General features: G+C 40.4%; 1 protein-coding gene across 2 annotated transcripts in view; it reads right to left on the bottom strand.

Annotated features, from left to right (window-relative positions):
• The window catches only part of SNX13 (sorting nexin 13), a 158,575-nt gene that overhangs the window by 19,102 nt on the left and 116,404 nt on the right, over positions 1 to 23,069 (bottom strand). For both annotated transcript variants that reach the window (XM_084620186.1, XM_084620187.1), the window contains exons 18-21: positions 15,626 to 15,765; positions 8,819 to 8,926; positions 6,961 to 7,071; positions 4,795 to 4,956 (exon numbers count right to left, since the gene is read on the bottom strand). In XM_084620186.1, the coding sequence (XP_084476312.1) occupies positions 4,795 to 4,956; positions 6,961 to 7,071; positions 8,819 to 8,926; positions 15,626 to 15,765 (521 nt within the window). The remainder of the gene's footprint in view (positions 1 to 4,794; positions 4,957 to 6,960; positions 7,072 to 8,818; positions 8,927 to 15,625; positions 15,766 to 23,069) is intronic.

The following is a 23,069-nucleotide window of genomic DNA, read 5'->3' as shown; positions in this document are numbered from 1 at the left end:
TTCATAAATGATCTGGAAAAGGGGGTAAATAGTGAAGTGGCAAAGTTTGCAGATGATACTAAATTACACAAGATAAGTACAAAGCTGACTGTGAAGATCTCACAGAAGTGGGTGACTGGGCAACAAAATGACAGATGAAATTCAATGTTGATAAGTGCAAAATAATGCACATTGGAAAACAATCTCAACTATACATACCAAATGATAGGATCTAAATTAGCTGCTACCACTCAAGAAAGATCTTGGAGTCATTGTGGATAGTTCTCTAAAAACATCCGCTCAATGTGCACAGGCAGTCAAAAAAAGCTAACAGAATGTTAGAAACCGCTAGGAAAGGGACAGATAATAAGCGAAAATATCATAATGCCATTACATAAATCCATTGTACACCCACACCTTGAATACTGTGTGAAGTTCTGGTTGCCACATCTCATAAAAGATGCATTAAAATTGGAAAAGGTACAGAGAAGGGAAACAAAAATTATTAGGGGCACATAACAGTTTCCATATGAGGAGAGATTAAAAAGACTGGAGAACAAGAAAGCATCCATTAGGGAACCCAGACTGTGACTTTTTGGGGACCAAAACTGTGGACATTTCCTATTGCACCTCATTGCAAACAGAGTGGCTTGGGAATCCCCCAGAGCTGGAAAATGGACCTGGCTACATCTGGATGAAGAGACCACTCCTAGTGACTCAAAAATGACCTGCTTAGGTGATCTGACAGCTCTATCTGCATCCCGGGAAGGTAAGAGGCTTTGAGATCGATTGTGTTGGTAATACAGGAATCCCATAGATAACTGTGTCATAGCAGAACTGGGACGAGTGGGCCCCTCCTTATCTGTTGAGACAGAACATTGACTGTGTGTGGTCTGTAAGAGCGAGCAGGTTTTTTTCCCTTGATATGAGTTAGAAAAACCTGGCACGGCAGATGGCTAGCTCTCAACTCTGACATCTACATGAAGAATCATGTCCTTTGTGGACCATAACCCCTATGACTGAAGGGAATCCAGATGAGCCCCCCAGTTCAGGAAAGACATATCCATTACTAACATTAGCGATGGTTGAGGACAAATGGAACTCCTATGCAAATTTGACAGGGTTTGTCCACCAGTCCAGGCAATAAAATGTGAGAGGGCACTCTGAGCAGTGTTCAAATGGCGAAGGCTCAGCAAAAATACTGAGGCCAGCCAATCTTGTAGAATCCTGAAACACAATCTGACATACCAGACCACATACTTGCAAGAGACCATATGTTCCAGAAACCTCATACAATTCTGTGCAGTTGTAAGGATAAACCTTAAAATCTAAAATGATGGATCAAATTGTCGGATGCCTTGACTCTGGAAAGAAACTCTGGCTTGGATACAATCCAGTACTGCTCCTATAAATTCTATCCTCTGAATTGGTGAGAAGATAGACTTTTCTGAGTTAATCAACAGACCCAGTGACTTGAAAGTTGACTGAATGAGAGATACACTAAAGAGTATCTGAACTGTGGAATGGTGCCTCAAACACTAGTCTTCCAGGTAGGGACAGACATGTACTCCTAATCTTGTCAGAAAGGTAGCTACCATTGCCATACATTTTGTAACAACCCGGGAAGCTGCCCAGGGGCCAAAGGACAACACTGCAAACTGGTAACGAGATTAATTTATTAGGAACCTGAGATACTTCCTGTGGCCTTGACAAATCATCACATGGAAATAGGGGTCCTTTAAGTCAAGGGCAACATACAAATCTCCAGGATCCAGGGAGAGAATAATGGAAGCCAGCATGACCATGCAAAACTTTATCTATTTTAGATATCTGCTTGCTTTGATGCAGGAGGAAGAAAGGAGGAAGTTTGCCAGAGAGTCTTGATGGGTTCGTTTATTTGCGGTGCCACCCAAGATGGAACAGCAGAGGCCAGAATAGCAGGTTTTGAGAAGATTCCCTAACCTCTTCTACCTGAATGTCCAAGGCCGATGTCTCCTGTAATCATCAGAAGGGGCAAAGACACCCCCAAGGAAACTGCTTCATTTGGACCCGATGAAGCTAGCACAGGTTGAGGTAGATGAGCCTCCTCTGTTAGTTGTCCCACCGAATGCTCCTGAACATCATCTTCCTGCTTGGGATCAGGAGGAGCTTAACAATCTGACTCTCAACTTCTAGCCCAGGGAAACTGAATGCCACTGATGAGGTGAGGATCTGGAAATGGGAAAACCTTCATGGATTGCAGAAGGGCCACTGAATAGACGCTGAAGCCAATGTCATGCAGCCCACGCATGCAGGCCAGCACTAGACACAGGGTCTCACAATTATCCCAGGAGATAAGATCTAGGAAGGGAGTGACAAGAGACATTGCAGCTGGGAAACATAGGAGGCAACCCCAAGTTAAAAGAAGAATTGCCTTCTCCTGACTATGGAGGAGCCATTCCAGTCAGTGCCAGGGACTGAGAGTCCTGGGAAGAGCAAAGAGAAGCCATCAATGCTGGCTTCTTCCTCAACAGTACTGGAGGGCAGAGCTCCAGGACCCAGGAGGTTGACTCAGTACTGGGCCCTCCACTGGTTCCAAGTGGTTTACCAGTACTGGAGGAATGATCTCCTGCACCGCTGGGGACACTGGCACCAATAAGCTTAGCAAGTCCCTTGCAGCTTGAAATGTGTCTGGCATGGACAGTACCAGGAATGTCTCTGACTGGTGTGCAAGAGATTTAGATGGTGCCACAACCATGAAGGTACCTCTTCGGGCCTTAGACTTGACAGTGCCTGCCTCTGTGCAGGAGTCAACGGGTCGACTTAGCTGATGAATAAGTGGAGGAGTGCTTCGATTATGACTGCATTCTACTCACTTTGTCCCCTTTCCTGGCAGACTCTGGGGCTGAAGAGCTGCCTCTCCCAGCAGCGTCTTTGAAAGACTTCTGTTTCTTCCTGGACACAGTGATTCAGTCTGTATCAAAGGCACACATCTCTCAGATGCTGATGTACTTGGTACCCTCTCTGACCAAGAAGGTTCTGAAGGTGGTTTCAGAATGGCTTCCATCAAAAGAAACTTCAGCCTGGCTTCTCCATCTTCCTTGGTCTGAGGCTTGAAGTCCTTTCATTGATCCCTAATATGTGACTCATCCAAGCATTTCAAACAACTAGAGTGTGGGTCACTCACAGGCATGGACTTCGAGCATGCCAGGCAAGATACTTCCAAAGGCATTCTTTGGTACTGCTAATGGAACTCCAAATGTGGGAAAAACTAAGACTAAAACTAACTCAAACACTAACTGACCCTAATAACTACACAAATATATAACTACATATATGAAAAAAACCATGCTGAGAGCACTTGCTAAAGCAAGACCAACAGATTCCAACATTAGTCACAGGTGATAAGAATGAAAGTGGGGGTGTGAATCATCTGTGCCCTTTATATCTACACACAGCAGTGTGAGGCAGCACAAGGAGCTCAAGCTGCACTGACAGGTACTAGTGAGGGAAAGTTTTCCATCAACTGTGGTTTGGGATGCACACACACCAAGAGTGGAATGCTCACGTGCAATCAGTCAAACAAGGAAGCAGAGTTCCCACTCCCTACTTACAACCTTAGATACCTGGTACACTAGGGGTGGGTAAGATCAGGAAAGAAGTTCAAATTATCCAAAGATATAAGTTAGCCAAGGAGAAGAAAGAGAGCCCTGATAGGACCAATGCCAGCAAGCAGGCAATTAAATCACTGTTGAGTTTTCCCACTTCTAGTGCAGGATCAGATGAGTAGAATACTTTCCTCTATTCCTACCCTTTCAGTTGTCAAGGCAGCCCCTCTAAGGAAGAAAAATAAATTGCATGCCCGATGGGAGATTTGGTCAAGAGTGGGTGGTGTACAGAAGACCACCATAGCTTCGTCTTCCCTCCCAGCAACACCACAGACTTGGTGGGGAAGAGAGCGGAGCCAGCAGCTTAGGTGACACTGGCAGGAAGCCATCATAAAACCTGGCAGCAGAAGCAGGAATCCCAGCACTAGACTTAGCTCCTTATCAATGCTCCCTTGTCTGCTTTCAATGTCTGTAGAGCTTAGGATTTCTTCACCTCTTTCCTGATGCTCAGTTGCCAGATGCAGGGGAGAAAAATGCACAGGATTGCCTATTGCCCTGTAGATTTTCTGTATGAAGTACTAGCACCTTCCTGCCTCCTCTCTTCAAACAGCAAGTGTTGCTTCCTTGCTGAGGGACTTCATTAGCAATTTCAGCAGGGAGGGGAGTGGGGAAGGGTCTTCCTAGAAATATCAACTTCCTAGAAACATCAAGGAAGCAAGAAAGAGTAAATCAGGGCCATCTAAAAATTGGTTTGGGTCATAAAAGCACTTTTATTTACCGTAAACCTTATTTCGAAGAGAGTGTCAGTAAAAAATGGGATGCCAGTTGTGCTTTGGGTCTACTCCTTTTTCATATTTTGCGGAGTTATTGGCCTAAATAAATCATGGGGCAATATGTAATTTTTTGCACAATATCTCCATCAATTTGAAATATGATGCCTTTTAATTTTACCTAATGCCTTCTTTTTTTTTGTAGTTTAAAAGTAACTAGGTGTCTGTTTTATCTTCTCTATATCATTAATTACCTTGTATATTGCTTTCTTTTGGAACTCCAATTACTCTTCAACTTTCCAAAGTAAATAGAACCCTTGCATAATAGTCATTTCGCTATTCTTAGCCTTTTATATTCAATAGGGTGTTTAACATTTGTTTTTAGATAAGGGGACCCAAACCTGAATGTCATCTCCTGTTAGACTCTACTATATATTACCTCACCAATACATTCTTACCTTGAAAAATGATTGCTTTATGTCTTGTCCCAATCTTTCTGACATTTTGCCCATGTTGTCTGACATTTTGGTCATCCCCTCTGCCAGGCTGTCAGGCAGGGACTTGACTGCATTTGAAACATTTCTCATGGAGTTACGCAGTGGATTTACAAATGTGTCCATCTGAAGGGGAAAACATTTACCACGATTGCATATCCTACGGAGGACACTAGTACAACCATCAAGTAAAAAAAAAGTCACACTGTTCTAGAGAATAAACCGATTTATAGTACAACTCTTACTTTGAATATAAAAATTCAATAGATACACGCACTAGATTAAGTATTTTTACTTCAGTATTTTCACTCAGATATACTGGAAACACTATCTAATGTGGACAAAAATTAATTGGCTATCAATGCTTAAAATTTTGGAACAATGTGTTAAACACAGAATAAGGAATTTCACCAGCTGAAATCAGACATCAGACATGTTTTACTAAAAGGTCTTCAAGGTTCTGCCCCAAGACTTATTAGTTAAAATGAATTCTGCATTTATTTTTTACAATCATGTATATTTGAAATGTTTGGGAAATCTATATGCAGTTGTTTGATATCTTTGTATCATATTATCTTAATATATGGACAAGTTTCCCCATGTGCATATCAAAACTATACTTTAAGCAACATTTCTATGTATTGCGATAAAGTGCTGAAGTTTGTTTCCCACTGAGTTCAGAGAAACATTTTAGCTTCAGTCTAATCTATATTAGTTTCCATTTCCTCACATTCCCACTCTAACTGCCTACACCTATCTAATCCTCATTTATTGCTCCTTCTTCAGTCTCAGCTTCATGCCTTCATTCATAGCACTCCCTTATGCTTTGAAGCGTTTTCAATTTTTTGCCCACTAATTGTCCTTTCTCTCCTCCGAACTCACTTCTTCCAGAAGCGCTACCTCCCTCGTTCTCATCTCATCTCCAACCTGACTCACTGTCCCATATCTTGTCTAAATAGCATCATGGTGATTTGTTAAGTCTAACATGTTCAGCATTAGGCGCACACATTTAAATTATTTTTAGTAAAATATTTCATGGAGACTAATTATGAGTGTTCTGATATTTTCAATGCACACTATTTCTTAAGAACAGTGCAAGTAGCAAAAGCACACTACCTAGTGTAATAGTCTACAAAAGGAAAAGATAAGGTTATGAAAAAACCAATACATTTGGAAAGCAGAACACTAAATCTTTATTCTTTTGTGGACATTACATAAAGCTAGATAAATTCAGAATGATGTTTTACAGTCAACTCTACGGACGTAAATTTTTAAAGAATGCAGTTTAAATAACTGAAAAGTAACTTTTTGAATAGTTTAAGATGTTGGACATGCAGGTCACTGGAAATCTGGCAATGATGAGGACCTAATTTGCAAAAGCAGCTGCCCATGCAAAATGGGCAATTGTAAACACAAGTATCTATTTGCAGAGACTCCAATTTCACAAACACAACTGAGTTTTTTCCCCCATTATTCTGATGCTGAATTCAGCTGTCTCATTTCTAAGTGACTCACTGAGGAGACTGGTCTCTAAACTTTTTGACTCAACAGGGAACAGTTGTCTGAGAATTTTTTTTTGTGCAGGCTTAACGGTGGACACATGACTTTGGTGCTTATCTCCATGTATTCTCTGCTGGCTGAATGTGAAACAGCATTAACAGCAGCCTTAGAAGGTAAACACATTACATATTTTGGGCTGGAGAGCGGAAGTCATGATAGCAGCAGCCATGTGTTCAGTTGGAGGTGGGTAGGAGATTGGGAAAGGAACAGGAGAACAGGAATCTTTGATGGGAAGTTAACTTGTCAACAATAGAATTAAAATGCCTTCTGTAGCATATTCAACACCCACTCATTTCTTGGAAATTTGGTTTCCTTGACTTACAAATAAACACATTTTAAAAATGGCTAAGTTCTTAATTCTATACTGGTCTTATTTCCTGATATATTATTGTCGCTTTCTGACAACACACATTACAAATACAATGCAAATTCAAAAATTGCTTGCACATGAAATAAAACACTATGGTTTATAACTGTCTGCAGTCAGTTACTGATATGTTCAATTCATTTAATAAGTTATGGCACCAAACGCATCACTAAAATCTGCTAAATATTAAATGCCATTCTTACCTTTCGAGCAAAATCTCCTTTTCCTTTGCTGTAAGCTTTATTCTCCAGAAAGTCATACACACAATGGGCTAAAGCTGGGGAAGCTTTAATCATTTCAGGATTTAACAACAACTAAGAAAGAAAAGATTAATTGTAAACTTTCAGCTTCTTCCAAAATACAATACCATATTTAGAAAAAAGTCATATCATTTCTTTTCATATGATAAAGATTTTTAATACTGTATGCAGCGACTAAATTTACATATTTGTACAAAGAAGTGTCAGTTTTGAATGTATTTTCTTCATTCTCTCTCTAAACATTACTCCAAGATGAGTATTGTTACAGAGAGGGAAATAAGCATTGCATAATTAATTTTTTTTTTAAGAAGGATCTATCAGTTCCACTCTATTTGTAAAATGCATCTTTTTTGGCTATCTTGAAACTAGAGTCTAAAATCAGTAGTTACACTGTAATCAACACTTGGGAAAAATATTGAAATAAAATAAGGTACCATACATATTACAAATGCAGGTTGTTAGACAATCTAAATAGCTGTTAGATTTCATAGCATTTTGTTTACTCTCACTCCCTCTTAGAATTTTACTTAGGCCTGGTCTACATTAACACTATAAGTTGACCCAAGGCACACTAGTTAAGTTACGTAACTAATGTAACTTAAGTCGACGTACCTTAGATCAACTTACAGTGGTGTCCACACTACACTATGTCGATGGGAGACGCTCTCCTGATGACAAAGCTTCCACCTCTCATTGTGGTGCATTATAGACATTGATGGGAGAGAGCTTTCCCATCAACTTAGCGTCTCTTCACCAGATCCGCTAAATCGACGTTGCTGCTTCAACAGCAGCAGCACCGATTTATCGTGCCAGTAAAGACGTGCCCGCTGAAACAAAAAAATTTCTCAGACAACCGTTCCCTGTTGAGTCAAAAAGTTTAGAGACCATTCTCCTCAGTGAGTCACTTAGAAATGAGACAACTGAATTCAGCATCAGAATAATGGAAGAAAAGAGTGGTTAAACACTTTTTTAAAAAAATGACCAAAAGACAGGAATATTGTTTCAGTCAAGTGAGCACAATTACCAGGACTATATCTTCGCTGCAGCTGGAAGTATGATTTGCAGCCCTATGTAGACGTACCTATGCTATATTAAAGCTAGCTAGCTCACTAAAAATAGCAGCGAGGATAGGGTGGCGTGGACTTCCGTGCAGGCAGCACAAGCAAGTATATACCCAGAGGCGTCAGGCAGGCTTGTGCAGCTTGCATTACCATGTCCTCACTGCTATTTTTAGCAAAATAGGTAAAATAAAGGTAGCATGGGTACATCTACACAAGCTACAAATCACACCCCCAACTGCAGTGTAGATGTAGACTAAGTTTGAAAGTTGACCTGGGAGTGGGGAAAATGAAGAAGGATGCTGAGCTAACAGGAGGGGAAACTTTAACAGCTAGAATAAAGTTTTACTGTTCTATTTATGGTATAAGAGGAGGGATACCCTTCCTTAAGCAATAAACCACTTTCAGTCATTAGGATAAACTACTTCAGTTAATCCAACTAAAAACTGGGTTATTAACACCTTATAAAACTGAGCATCTGCATCCCCCACTTATACTTCAATTATTTAAGTTCTGGTCACTGAAACACAAATGATCAGAGTTAAATTTAGCATTTACCTTCAGCTGTGACATTTACAACATACTTGTGTTGTTCCAAATCAGGGTATTTTATTAAGACAATCTCATGGTGACTGAATTAACATTTAGTGGAATTTACTGAATACCTGATGGAGAACTATTAGTTCAGGCAGACAGCCATAACTATGAAGGAAAATTTGAAACTAGACTAGTCAAGAACTTACCTGCAAATATGCATTTAAATCTTTTTTCCTCTTCTCTAAGAATTCTCTGTCCATGTTGTTAAATGTCTTTTTACCAGGAAGCTTCAATATACTTGCTAGGTTTTCAAACTAGGAAAACAAACAAACAAAAAAGGAGGTTAAAAATATTTTTTATTGTGATTTTTTAAAAAAAAATAGATTGGAAGGCCAGAAGGATCCATTATATCACCTATTCTGAACTCCTGCATAACGTGTCAACTTGATGCAACCACTTATTTTTAAATTAGAACTGTACAAAATATTCACATAGAATATTGCACATTGGGAGCATCTGCAAACCCCTTCAAAACGTCCTCCTGCCTCCTCTCCAAGTCAGCCAGCTTGCTGCCATTCTCCACAAGTCCTCAGAGGCCTTGCTTACCACTGTAGTCTTCTGGGGAAGTGGCCTCCTTCCTACTACTGCTGCTTCCATTCTTTAACTGTCTGGACCTATGCCAAGATCTTTTGGGATGTCACATGGCTGACTGCATACTGTATCTCTGGGGGAGCAACACCAGTTAGAAAAGTGAAACACCCCCAGACCTGAAAGTGACCACTGTCACATTAAACGCAGAGCAAGATAGGCACATCACAGCACACTTGCAAAGGAATCCACAGTTTCTCTAGCATTCATATGCTAGGCAATCAAGTCTCAAATTCTTGGCATATGAATTCTGGGAATCAGAGTTAACCTTAGTTATCGCACTAAACCTCAGAGGCCATTATATGCCCTTGGGCTTAGGGTAGCAGCACATATTGGTGAGGCTAAAGTGCTTTTCTGTCCCACTGCTTTATATGGAGGAGGGGTTTTTTAGACCCTCCAGAGAGACCTTGTATTTTAGGGAGATAGTGTCTTCCCATGGCAATACCCTAGAATATTTAAGGTTGTAAAAATAGAACCTGAAGACTCAGACAGTGCTCTTCATGCTCAGCAAGCCCAGATTTTCTACTAGAAACATCTAAGAGACTGGTAGGAACCTGTGTCTTCTGAAGGGGTAAGTGGAATTTAGTTAAGAACCACCTGTGGGAGTGAGGGAACGACTGTTCTCAGGATGTGTGAAGTCCAATCAAACAGGGGAGGGTTGGTTCATTTCCAGTTCCTGCAATGTGAACTCCAGGGTTGAGTCTGTGAAGACCACCAAACCCTGCAAGGTTTCCACAGCTCTAAATTAATTACAATGTGTAGGAAGAGCTGTGTAGAACCATTTTCCCTTTTGGCTTTAAGTCTAGTTCACTCTAAAAATGCACGTCACATAGGAAGACTACTAGAGAGACAGACACAAAATATCCTGTTAAAAGTATACTAATCAGAAGCCCTGGAAGTGGAAGATAGGCTAACAAGCATGGTTAGTTGGTTTCAATGGCATGTCTCAGAATTCATTAAAATACTAACTTCTAGAAACGGGAAGCAACCCTATAGTATTTTCAAGATGCAACACCAAGGTCAGAAAACAAAAAATGCTAACAGAAGCTCAACCTAAAAAAAAGCACTAAAAAGTAAATATCTATACTATCTTATAGTCCGACAAACTGTTTTAAATTAATATCAGAGCTTTAAGCACTTTTTTATAACAAAGACATCTTTATAAATTTGTATCTCATGTACAGCAACTTTCCAATTCACAACTTCTTTACATTTCAAACAGACACAAACTATCATCACAAAAAAAGTTAATTACACAGCTAAAGCGAAGTTCAAGGTCACGATCAAGTGCTGAGTTTCTGCAATCCTACAAAAGGTAGTGCTAATCTTTAGTTTCTACATCCCTATTGGTCGAAGATGATATTCTTATTAATGCACCCAGAGAAGCTGGTTTCAGTAGCAGAAGAACTTTGAGCTCCCACTTCTTGTCTTACACAGCCACCCACTACAAATCTTCTGCCCCATGCTTCTAGGGTGGGTTGCTCAGTCTGAAACCAATGCCACAAGCCAGCTTTGTGAAAGTTGAAGAAAAATAAGAGTTACCAAACATCCCAACCCTCCTTTATGAAGGCTCAAATACTTATGACTCATTTCTGGGCTCTTATTTATAATAAAATATTGGGCCTAATTCAAAGCTACCACAGGGAAGTGTAAAGTACCCCTTCCCTGAATCAGCTAAAACCATTGCACTACAGAGGAGATTAACTGTCTCAGGATAATTAAAGCTTTACTTCTTCCTCACTATTAAACCCCAGCTTTGGATGTCATTTATTTTTAGAGAGTCTCTATTAATAATGTGATGGTTCTTCCTGCTAGCTAAAAATTAAATATAAAAAGGCAAAAACCACAGGACTAGGTTTCCTGCATGTACAAGCTGTGCTTGTGAATCAGGGTGTAGGTGGGCTGTAAGTCACTAGCTATGGATCCTTGATCTAGCATTGGCAGCCCCTGCACAAGTGAGAACACCTGAGGGGCTGCTTTAGCTTATGCCACTGATGCAAAGTCCTTTAAGAACCTTACACTAGTGTAAGAGGATAGATGTAATAGAACTCTCGTTCAAACACCACTGTCGCATACTCCCATATTGAAGAGCACAGGAGATACATCAACATCATAGGTACTAACAAGTTACTTACCACACAACGGCATCTAAAATATCTCTTTTTCTCCAAATGGCTAGAATAGCAAATCTCACTGTGTGGTAATACACGGTAGTGTTGCTTTTTAAATCTGTAGATTCAAGATTTTAGATCTTGCAAACACCAACAGATAATGCATTATTTATAAAAGGTTAAAAAGTGGATTCAAAAGAAAGGCCACAGTATGCAAATATTTATAGTTTACACAATTGGAAGATATGCAGGTTAATGAAATACTCTGTGAAAGAGCAAGATTTGTTAGCTAACTTTAATACACAATAACGTTGAACTGAGGTTTACAGCCTGTTCTGTACACACTTCCATAATTACATTTTATAGGTATTTATCTGCAGCTTCAAGAAACTCAATAAAGAATTTGTAAGTGTCAATATTGTTGCTTTAAACTGTAGCACAAACTATGGTGATCGATCTAGAACCTAAGGCAAAACCCACTGAAGTGAATGGAAAGGCTACCACTGACTTCCACAGGGCTTTTAATCTGTGTGTCTATATGTACAAACTACACTTTTCTAGAATACATTTTATCAGCATGGGGCCAACAACAACTACACATCCTTACCCACTGATGTAAGAGACCTAACACAGCTGTTTCACCTTCATGGATTTCAGGGTGTGATACGTCTTTTTTTTTTTTTTAAATAGATATTAATCCTGCAGAGAGGAAGGAGTGCAGAATTGATATACTGAAATATATTATTCTATATCCCCTGCTAGTCAGAGTTGTCCAACTCTGATAATAGTTTTTATAATCTAAAAAATATTTAATGTGCATATACAAATTATTAAATATAAATGGTATGTGTACAGTATATGTATGTGTATATTAGGGATGTAAATAGCATGTAAAAAAAGTAACTCTGTAACCTATTAAAATTATATCGGTTAAACATTTAACCAGGGAACTAGAGGTGAGGGAGGCTGCTGCAGCATCCCCATGTTTTACGTGGAGTCCCAGCAGCTGGGACCCCAAGCATGTGGAGGCAGCCGAGTTTAATCGTTAACTGAAACCGATAAGCATCAAGCTTATCGGTTGATATATGCTTACTTTTCAAGAACTTGGCCATTTCCATTTAAAAATGTTATTTTGACCCTATAAGAACATGGTCACAGATAACTCTCAGAGTATTCAAACCTATTTACACTTCTATTACCAAAAAATAGAGTAAACATATATTACAGAGCAACAGTTTAGAGTAGTTAAAGGATTTATATAGTCAATAATCTCAACCGCTACTAAGATGTGGTTCAAAAGCATTTGACTCCTTTAAAAGCATTGTGTTGTTAACACTTATTCATGTGAACAGGTTCTACTTTGCACCAGCTGGTGAATTACAAGTCTGCATTTTTCTCTTTTATTTTATGGGGGTTAAGAGTATGAGAATACAGGCAAAGCAATAAAAGGCAGATTGTCTAATAGTATATAGAACTGCCAACAGCTGTCCCCTTCCTAGACCTCACAGATCCTTAGCATTTCACTTAAAAACCTAAATGGCCCATTTCCCAAGCTCAGTTTTTATTTCTTAAGCTCTGTGACAAATACAACAAATGAACTAAAGAACTGTTCCACACCGACTACACTTCTACTGTGAACATTACTTAACTTTCCATAGAAAAATTAAAACAGGTCAACCAAATCTTTCTGAAGATAAATTTTTTTTCATTATTCTTTTGGTGGTTAATTCTAAACACACCTATAAAAAGCATCTCTTTACTTGACCAAATACAAAGGCTTCAATCACTAATATACAAAAACCTATTTTATTTTTAAAAATATGCAAGTATAAGGCTCAGTGCAAATCTTTCTTCATATTAATCATGAGAAAATGCAGTTATATATTACACAAGAGCACATCAATTCAAATAACTGAAATTCATTATCTAATACAATTTTCAACAGTTTTCAGTAGTCCTACTTGATGAACACTTGTTTTGCCTGACAAGCTAGGGAAATGGTGTTCATGCTATAGAATAAGTTTTGCAATATGCTACCAATATATTGGGGGGCATGGATCAGCGTTCATGTTGCGCTCCCAATCAGTACCCAGCCCAGGCCGGGGAAGCTAATGGTTTAACCAGCGGACCAAATTCGATGATAAATCCTGGTCACATACATTAAAAAGGAGAACCAGCATATATTGAGGACTGTGATCAATTGCTTTCCCTGTCTACTGAAAGCAGGACAAGAATTAATGGGATTAATCTGCAGCAAGAGAGATTCTGGTTATATATTAGGAAAATCTTTCTAATGATAAGGGTAGTTAAGCTCTGGAAGAGGCTTCCAAGGGAGGCTGTGGAATCCCCATGACTGGAAGTTTTTAAGAACCGGTTGGGCAGACACCTATCAGAGACAGTATAGGTTTCTTGGTCCTGTCTTAGCTTAGGGGGCTAGACTAGGGGACTGCTTAAAGTCCTTTCCAGCCCTAAAATTCTACGATTTTATGATATGGTAAGAGGAGAGTTGAAAGCAAGGTGGACTGTAGATTTAATATGCAAATTCCTTCATTTGTGTTCTTTGTTCGTACAGCATCTGGTACATTGGGTCTAGGGCTCCTATGCCCTACAGTAATCCAAATAATATAATCATCCTAAACTGACCTGTGTAAATCCTAACACAGCATATACACTTTACCAAAACCAAAGCAGACATCTCTGCCCATACTAGACTGATTTTACCCTCCAGGTATGAACAATATTGTCTTACACCACTCATGGTGATACACTTGATATTGCTTATTCTAATGACCTTTAAAGCACTATCATCACAGGCATAAAAGGGGAAATTTTCAATCATATCAGTTCAGTTGGGTTAATGTAATATTATTGAAAAGTTTCATTAAGATGCAGACTAGCCACATTAGCTGGCTGTGTTTTAGTCTACTGGGAGACTACAGGGTAGAATTTGCCTTATTTGTAATTTCCACACCGTAGCATGTGGATATGAATCTCTTAAATGAAACCTTAATTCTGATTTTCCTGGGTTTGCAACACTTGGGTTTCAGTTAATTACAGTAACCCTGTAATGTTTTTTGCCCTTAAGTGACTAATACTCTTAACTTTAACTCCATTTTAACAATAGCTTTTTGTCTTAGTATTTCCTTTTTAAAAATCATTGTAAGTTTCATGTATGAACATTAAACAAAGAAACAGAACGCTACTCATTAATATTTCTAATGATTTGAACATAAGTACTAACCATTTAATTTTTTTATTTTATTTTAACTTATGGACAGATTGCTCTCTTCTGGCGCACAGCTCAAACAGCCAAAGTGCACTGGTGAACCTTGCCCTTAATGTGCAACTAATTGGTTTATAGAGCTGTTAGTGAAACTGGTGCTATGTGAAAGAATGGCTGCGGGAACCCAGTCACTGAGCTATGCACCTTTCTGTGTTCACCCCATGTTTTTTCCTGAACTCCCCCAACAGTGATGCTCCTATACACAAAGGGGTCTGGGGCTTGCCCCACTCCAGCACTCCAGCTGGGGAGAAGGGTCAGGGGCTGCTCCATGTGGCTCCCAGAAGCAGTGGCATGGCCCTGCTCCAGCTCCTACGTGTAGGGGCAGTCAGGGGGCTCCGCTCTGCATGCTTCTCCCCACCTCAAGCACCACTCCTGCAGCTCCCATTGGCCGGGAACTGCGGCCAATGGGAGCTGCAGGGGTGGCGCCTGCGGATGGGGCAGAGTGGGAACATGGCCGCTGCTTCAGGGAGCCTCTTGAGGTAAACGCCACCCAGAGCCTGCACCCCTGAGCCCTTCCCGGACCTCAACCCTGAGCCCCTTCCTGCCCTCCAAACCCCTCGATCCCAGCCTGGAGCACCCTCCTGAACCCCAAACCCCTCATCCCCAGCCCCACCCCAGAGCCCGCACCTCCAGCCGAAGCCCTCACACACCCACCCCCTGCCCACACCCTGAACTCCTCATTTCTGGCCCCACCCTGGAGCCTGCAGCCCCAAGCAGAGTCCTCCCCCCCTTCCACACCCCAACCTCAATTTCATGGGCATTCCTGGCCTGTCCATACAATTTCTATTCCCAGATGTGTCCTTTGGGCCAAAAAGTTTGGCCACCCCTGAATTAAGGCCACACAAGTGACAAAGTTATATTAATATAAACTTTTAGTAGCCAATTCTAAACAATGTGATAGCTGCTAAGACACAACCATGCCTTTCAAAGATATACTCATAAGATTAAGCAGTCTCTATAGGATCCGTTACCTGTTCAGTTATCCTCATGTGGAAGTCATGGAAGTCACTGTAGCGACGATACGTTTTCCATATCTCTTCACTAGTTGGATTTCTCCGATGTACAGTGATCGCATACAGTGCATATGTCTTGCCATGGTCGTTGCATACTCCTGCCACAGCATATGGGTTATAGTCAGCATAGACTAGTAATTTAAAACAAAAATGAAGAGGGAACACAAACAAAGAGGAAGACGAAAGGAGACATGAAATGGAAACATCTGAAATGACAGAGCTGGAGACAAAAATGGATGCAAGCAGAAGAATAAACCCTCTGTAGATAGCATCCTCCGGAGACTCCCATATTGTGTAAGCATGATTCTTTAGCTTAGAAGAAAATTATACAAGTTTCACTGATGTATGAAATAAAAAATATATATGCCTCAAGGAGTATATAAGGTGGTCAGATCTTTAAATACTGAATATCTTTTTGATTGACAAATATTATTTTAGCCTTGCGGATCCCAGGGAATGGGTGAAGGACTCTACTGTAAATCTAGAAAGAGTACTACTCAGCACTCATGTTCAGGTAGTTTCTTCTCTCTAAACATACCATAAGTTTTTCTTTTGCCTCTGCAGATTTCTTCTTTTGGGGTACACACAGAGCTAAAATACTACCAAGCAAAACATTTTAAAACTTTTAATAATATTTAATAGTATAGTTATTCTGTTCTTCTTCTTTTATTACAGATTATTATAATTGTTTACACCGAGGATACAGATACCAATATATTTTTGAAGTGTAGGTTCTCTCAAAGTGGTTATAATTCCAATAATCTATTTTGTACCTTTCCTTCCCCCTTTTCCCTTTCCACCCATAGATTTATAGTGTCTAACACCAGGCGGAAACATTAGATCATCTAGTTTGACATCCTGTATATCACAGACCATTAAATTTCATCCTGTTACCCCTGTATTGAGTTCAATAATTTTGAGCCCACTATGCCAGAGATACAGTCATAGAATTTCCAAGTAAAAACATTAACATGGATTTAAAGTGTAAAGACTTATCAATCAGTGGTAAAATCCACAATGTTAAGAAAGCCTAGAAACAATGCCAAGTTTATACTTAAACATACAATAGAAAGAATGCTATGTTAGGAGGCCAACAGAACTTTGAGTTCCACATATCACCCTAGAAAACATCAAAAACCGTGGCACATTCATCCTACAAAACTCATAGCTTCATTTAATCAATGACTCCAAAAATAGAGAACACATCTTAACTGACAACTTTACTCAGTTGTGCATTTAAAAATACTTTATCATACCAAATGATAGTCTTTTTATCACACTAGTCCCGCTTATTTCCAATTATATACAACCCACAGAAAAAACATGCATGGCAAGGGTTTTGTTTAAAGAGACTATGTTGGAGATAATTGATCAAGAAACATTGAAGCATGCATTTTCAGTAGGTAATAAGGCTGGAACCCCCACTTCCAATTTGGAAAAATAGGTAACTTTACGTAGGTCAAGAAACTTTGGCTCTGAAGACTGGTGGGGGGAGTGAATGTGTTAAGCAAGGAAGTTCCAGATTTAAAGATCTTTAACTGAGAACATCCTGCCTCTGTGCCTTAGAACAATAACTAGGAACTATGAGTTTGTTCCCCAGCGGATTTCAACCACTAGGTTAAAACACAGGGAGAGAAGCAGTCTTAAAATTAAATGTCACAACCAATGACTTTCTAGAGGGCAGTGTAAAAGGTTTTAAGTCATAGTAGTTTTCAAAGCATTTTGAAATGAAAATATTGTATTGTAACTTTTTGCCATCAGAATTGAAAGCTGCCATATCTTGAGCTAATAGGAGTCAAGTAGCTCAAGATGAAACGCAATTATAGGCAGGGTGCAGATAGTGATGCCTATAGATAAAGTTGCTTGACACTTTCCATTATAAGACCCTGTTTTCAGTTACTTATAACTTTCCCAAACTTAGATCATCTGGATTGGAACTTTTTTTTTTAAGTTTCAGCTAAAACAGCTCAGCTGCGTCTGAGAACAAAGTAGTGAAAAAATATTTTGACCATGTTAAAAAAATATCTTACAACAATTCATCAAGAAGCTCTAACATTGCCATGCCATGGAACAGGGACGTTAAATTTGTCAGGGGGTAGCATTTGTCAGGGAAGCAGTTTTTGTTATCCTCACAAAGATTCACCCAAATTTGGCTATGTCACAAACCTTTGGAAAAAATTTACAATTTATACATGATCAATAGAAACCCATTAGAGCTTGAAAGCTAAATTGTATGATTTCATGTGCCCCATCCCCCCATAGCCCCAACAGACCTCGCGGACTGCACATGTATAATTCCCACAGAATACGTGAGTATGCCCCATCCAGGGATAATAGGGGCTATGCAGGACTTATCCTGCAATTGCTCCTCCCAGTTGCCAGAAGCCATTGTGGCACTGGGCACAGGAACTAAGAGAAGGGACATTGTCTTTCCTGTGCTCTCAGTGAAGGGCGGGGAAGATGGGATGAGGGGTGGGAGGTGGCCAGAAACAGGGCAGGAACTGCCCTTGGGACAGGGGCAAAAGGAGAGAGGGAGAAGCTGGGTGAAGAGGGGATAGAAAAAGGAGCAAAAGATCTACTACTACTAGAGCATCCCTGCAGAATCTGGACTTGAATGTACTATTCCCGAGTCTCAACTTTTTTTTGCTGTCTAGAAAACAGCTGTGAAACCCACTGGAAAATCGTGCATCTCCAGCCCACTTTAGTAACAGGGTACACACATAAAACAGCATTCTACTGCTACAAGTTATTCCATTACCCCCAGTGTTAGAGAACAGTGTGGTGGATCTGAAGATTCCAACATTGCTGAAGGCCCATATGAGAGTCAATATGTTTCCACATGATGACATTTTTTAAAATCTTTTTTACAATTTTAGAACTAGAAAATGAGATTAAAAAAAACATGTAAAAAGAATGTTCAGGTTGCAAAAGGTCAAGCACTCAAAAGCAACAAAATATCAGAATTAAGGTTACCCCTGCAACTTTAATTTGGCCTCCTTATGTATATGTATTATGATATAGTCTTTAATTACATGATCACATTCTATTTATTTCACAGGACTGCTGCCTCATTCAATGAACAGAAAGGACGTGCTTACTGAATGGAAAACTATTCAATATTTTCTTTTATCCTCATCACTCAGAGTGTAGCATTATTTACTGCATGCTATCCAAACTCCTCTCTGAATATAGAAATATTAATTTCCTCATTGGAAATTCTTTCATCATAATGCCTTAATAAATGTGAATTTATTTTCATTACAACCCTGTGGAATAAGGAGGTATTATTCCTATTTTATACACAGAGAACTGAGGCACTGACATTAAAGCCAATATTGTCAGAAGTATCAACTAATTTTGGGTACCCTATTTGAGAAACCTTATTTGACATTTTATAGAAATTCATATGTTCAGGACAGAGCTTCTATTGACCTCAGCTGCAGTTATGAGTACTCAGGTTTCAGAAGGTTGAGTTTTGCTGAATGTTCTGAAAGAGCACAACCTATCACCCAGCAACCTTAACTCTGTATTAACGACGTTTTCTGCCATTGAATTTACTAGCTTTTTAAACAGAAAGAGAAATGTTTGTTGGTAGGAGTCAGTGGTCATTTAAGCAGTTGTAGTTCTCACTTAGTTTGCAGCAGATTTGCTACTGTGGCGAGATAATAATCAAAAAGTCTTAGCTTTATCACTACTCCACAGGGAATTCTGTGCCCAAAAAATAAAAATTGGGCACACAATATTTTAAAGTTCTGCAAAATTCTACAAATTTTATTTGAGAATAAATAAATGTGGAGGCTCCAGCATGGCAGTGGGGAGCACAGGCCACTAACTGCACAAAGGTGGGAGATCACCATGCAAACCGGCTGCCCCTCCCCTGCCCCCGGACATGGACTTGGCAGTGAGGCTACACCTGACAGCGCAGGACCAGGACTGCCCCAGAAACACCCCAGGGCCCTGTCCCTCCATGCCAAGCACACTAGTCAGGCAGGCTCAGCCCAGCAGGATCCAAGTGTGAAGGGGCATAGTGTGGGGAGATCCAGGTGTGGTGTGAGAGAGTTCTGTGCAGGGATATCTGGGTGCAGCTTGGTGGATAGTGCGGGGGGGATCTGGATGAACCTCGTTGGGGGGTGGGTTCTGAGTGCAGAAGCAAAGGGACTCTCAGGGGAGTCCAGGTGAAGGTGGTTGGGGCTCAGTAGAGGTAGTCTGGGTTTGGAGGGCTCAGCAGTGGGTGGGAGGGTGTCCAGGTGCTGGCACGGTGGGGCTGAGTGGGGTCAGTTGGGGGTCAAGTTCTGTACAGTGATCCCTCCCCCCCTACGGCTGAGGAGTGATGGGGACCGGAAGCGGGGGGGGGGGGGAGGGTACAGAGCTTCCTGCAGCTGGAGAGGTTTCGTAGGGGGTGGGGGGTCTGACTCAGCCCTGGCTACTCCTTGCAGGAGAAGAGGAAGTCCCATCCTCCCCAGCCCAGCTGGGACTAGCACCTGAGCCTGGCACAGGGCAGGAGCCACTGGTCGGGGTGCCCCATCCCATCCCCTCCCCCCAGTGATTTACTTCTCCTCTGGCTGCTCTGGACACCCAAAACCACACACCTGTGCTGTTGGGAAGCGGTTCATGACTGCTTTTGCGGCTTCCTTTGCTTCCCCATCAGAAAATCATGTTTCTGTGGCGAAGCAAAAGAATCTGCAGAGGACATGAATTCTGCGCACGTGCAGTGACGCAGAATTCCCTCAGGAGTAATTTAATATAGTGATTTTCATGACTATGTCACAAAGAATTTTACATCATTATCCCCATTTTACAGATGGGAAACAAAGGCACAGAGAGGTGAAATGACTTGTCCTAGGTCATCCAGCAGGCCAGGGACAAAGCTAGTAATAGTCCCAGTCCACACTGTTGCTATGTGATTCCTCAATGCTCCTCCCCCATCCTGTACATTTTGTTTGAGTGAAAAAGGGATAATGGTTAAGCATTACAATGTGTAATTGTTAACAGGAACAGTGAAACTCATCCACAGTTCACGTCCCAAAACCTTGACAGTTTTATTACATGGCAGTTACAATAACTTTAAGCAACTGAGAGAAGACTGATGTGTGTGTCTTCTTCTGTATCTCCTCCCGCACCATGCAGCCCATCCTCAATTCCAGTTCACCTTTCCGTTTCATTAAGCCAGTAGTTGACACTCTAGAAGCTATTACCATTTAAGAAGTTCCTCCTTGCTGTCTTCTGCCCTATGCTACTGTGTACACTCATTATAGAGAGCAGTTTACTAGAGGGCCACAAACTACCTCGGCTATGTGGCCTGAGTTGCACACTGAGATAGACCCCTCACTCCCACTGCCCACCCTAGCTGGGACACTCCTGCCATTGTTTCTGCCAGGCCTCCCCAGCCATGTGCCAGGCCCTCCCAGTTCACCCCTCCTCCGTACACTCTAACCAGCCCTCCCCACCCCACATAGCGTGGACGTGTAGCTTAACTACTCATTTTCTGGAATTCAGATATTTAAATCTACATGACCTTCAGCCTTTCCCTCCCAAAATATTGGCTTATATAGAGGCAAGGAGAGGGGCTCAGAGATCCACTGAGGGACAGGACCATCTAGACCCCAGCTCACAGAGGTGGGGCAAGGAGAAATGCTGACCCCCCACAAGAGGTTAAGTCCCCCATATTGGGGATTCTCACTTCCCAGTGTCCCAACCCCTCTCCATAATCCCCCTCTTCTTGCTGCACTCTAAATCCTTTCCCCCCCATTCCCAAATCTCTTCCACCCCATCACTTTCCCCTCCCAGAAAACATCTGCATATGTAATTTATTTTTGTTTCAAAAACAGTTTCAGCACCTTCTGAATATTCTGCTGTACTCTGACTACTTTTCCTCAAAACAAAACCTTTGATAGAATCAGATGCCTCCTTTAATAATTTCAGATTTCTGCCAATGGTTGGATTTGAACTCTCAGTGCTTGGATGCTTTTCAGGTCTGATGGTTGGAACATTCCCCTTTGAGCCATTCAGTTCCTGTAACTCAGACATTAACAAGCTAATTAGCTTTGCGCTCTCTGCATGCACAGCATAAACTTTGTGGTGTGCCACCAAGCACTTATATATCTGACATGTCCAAGAACCAAACTCTTTGGGTAATAATGCTGCAATTTGATTTTCCCAAAACCGCTAAGTGTGGCATGCACTATGTTAGAGTAACTCAAGTGTTTGGGATACAAAAAATCACCACCAAAACATGACCACTTTAAGTTGTTCTTTCAGGAGACTGTCCCTCAGGAACTCCCTATTCAAATGGCCTCCAAACTGGATCATTGACCAATCCCCATTCCCCCCATGAGGCAAACAAAATCTCAAAGCAATATGAGTTACTGTGAGGATTTCAGAGCACTTATAGAAATCAAGATGTAAAAGAAAAAGATATTTTTCTAACTATAGTGGAGCTGGTGTTCTGGTATAATAAAAGGGGAATTTCACTAAAGTCTACATAGGCACACAGAAAAACCTCCCAACCCAATAACCCAATCTAAAGGGCATACAAAAATACACACTTGTCATCTCTGGTTTTAAAGATATCACACTGCAATAGTTTTAGTATCCATATAGTGAAACCGTCAAATGCACTGAGGAAACTGTTGTCTGAAATCATGGCCAAGAAAGAATAAAATACTAAGTTTTCCCAATAGCACCCTGATACCATGCCAAAAATCAAATATTAGTACTGTAATAAGATCAAATGAAGAAACAATGACAATCTTACCACTGTAGCAAAACATGAAGAGAAGATATGATGCATTTGATACCACCAAAGAGCAATCCTATTGAACACCTAAATTTTAATTGTAACAGCAATTAAACTTTCATTAATTTTTGAAGAGCTGATATGAGAGCCATTCTTAACAATTACTGCAGCATAAGATTTAGCCCCTTCTATATCTGTGAAAGTCTGGTTCACTTAATCTTTACCACAAGATTGCTGAAGATGTTATAGTACAGAAGAGAATACTTGAGAACAGGATTTGCTTGACTGAAAAAGAGACAACAACTGCTAGAAGTGGATAAATTAAATTTTAAAATAAATTCAAATTGAGCATAGTAAGGTATTGTGCATTAGTCAAGTGAATTAAAATTAATGGATGGTCATCTAATTATTAGTGGTAGAGAGACTTTGAAATGTATGATATGCTGCACAACTAAGTCTCCTATTTTAGTACATTAGGTGCATTGTCTACAATTACAATATGAATTTGAGGAGGCTCTGGATTACAATGATTTCATCAGCAGCAAACATGAAAACAAATGTTTAAGATACAGAAAGGAAAGAGAAAACATTAAGATTTAAGGGGGCCTATAATTAGTTCACTAACATTAGAACACTAGAATTAATTAAAATAAAAAATGTATATTA

Source organism: Lepidochelys olivacea (genome assembly GCF_965140295.1).
Source record: "Lepidochelys olivacea isolate rLepOli2 genome assembly, chromosome: 2".
NCBI classification, from domain to species: domain Eukaryota; kingdom Metazoa; phylum Chordata; order Testudines; family Cheloniidae; genus Lepidochelys; species Lepidochelys olivacea.
The sequence above is the reverse complement of the archived record's forward strand: the minus strand, read 5'-3'. Positions and strand labels throughout refer to the sequence as shown.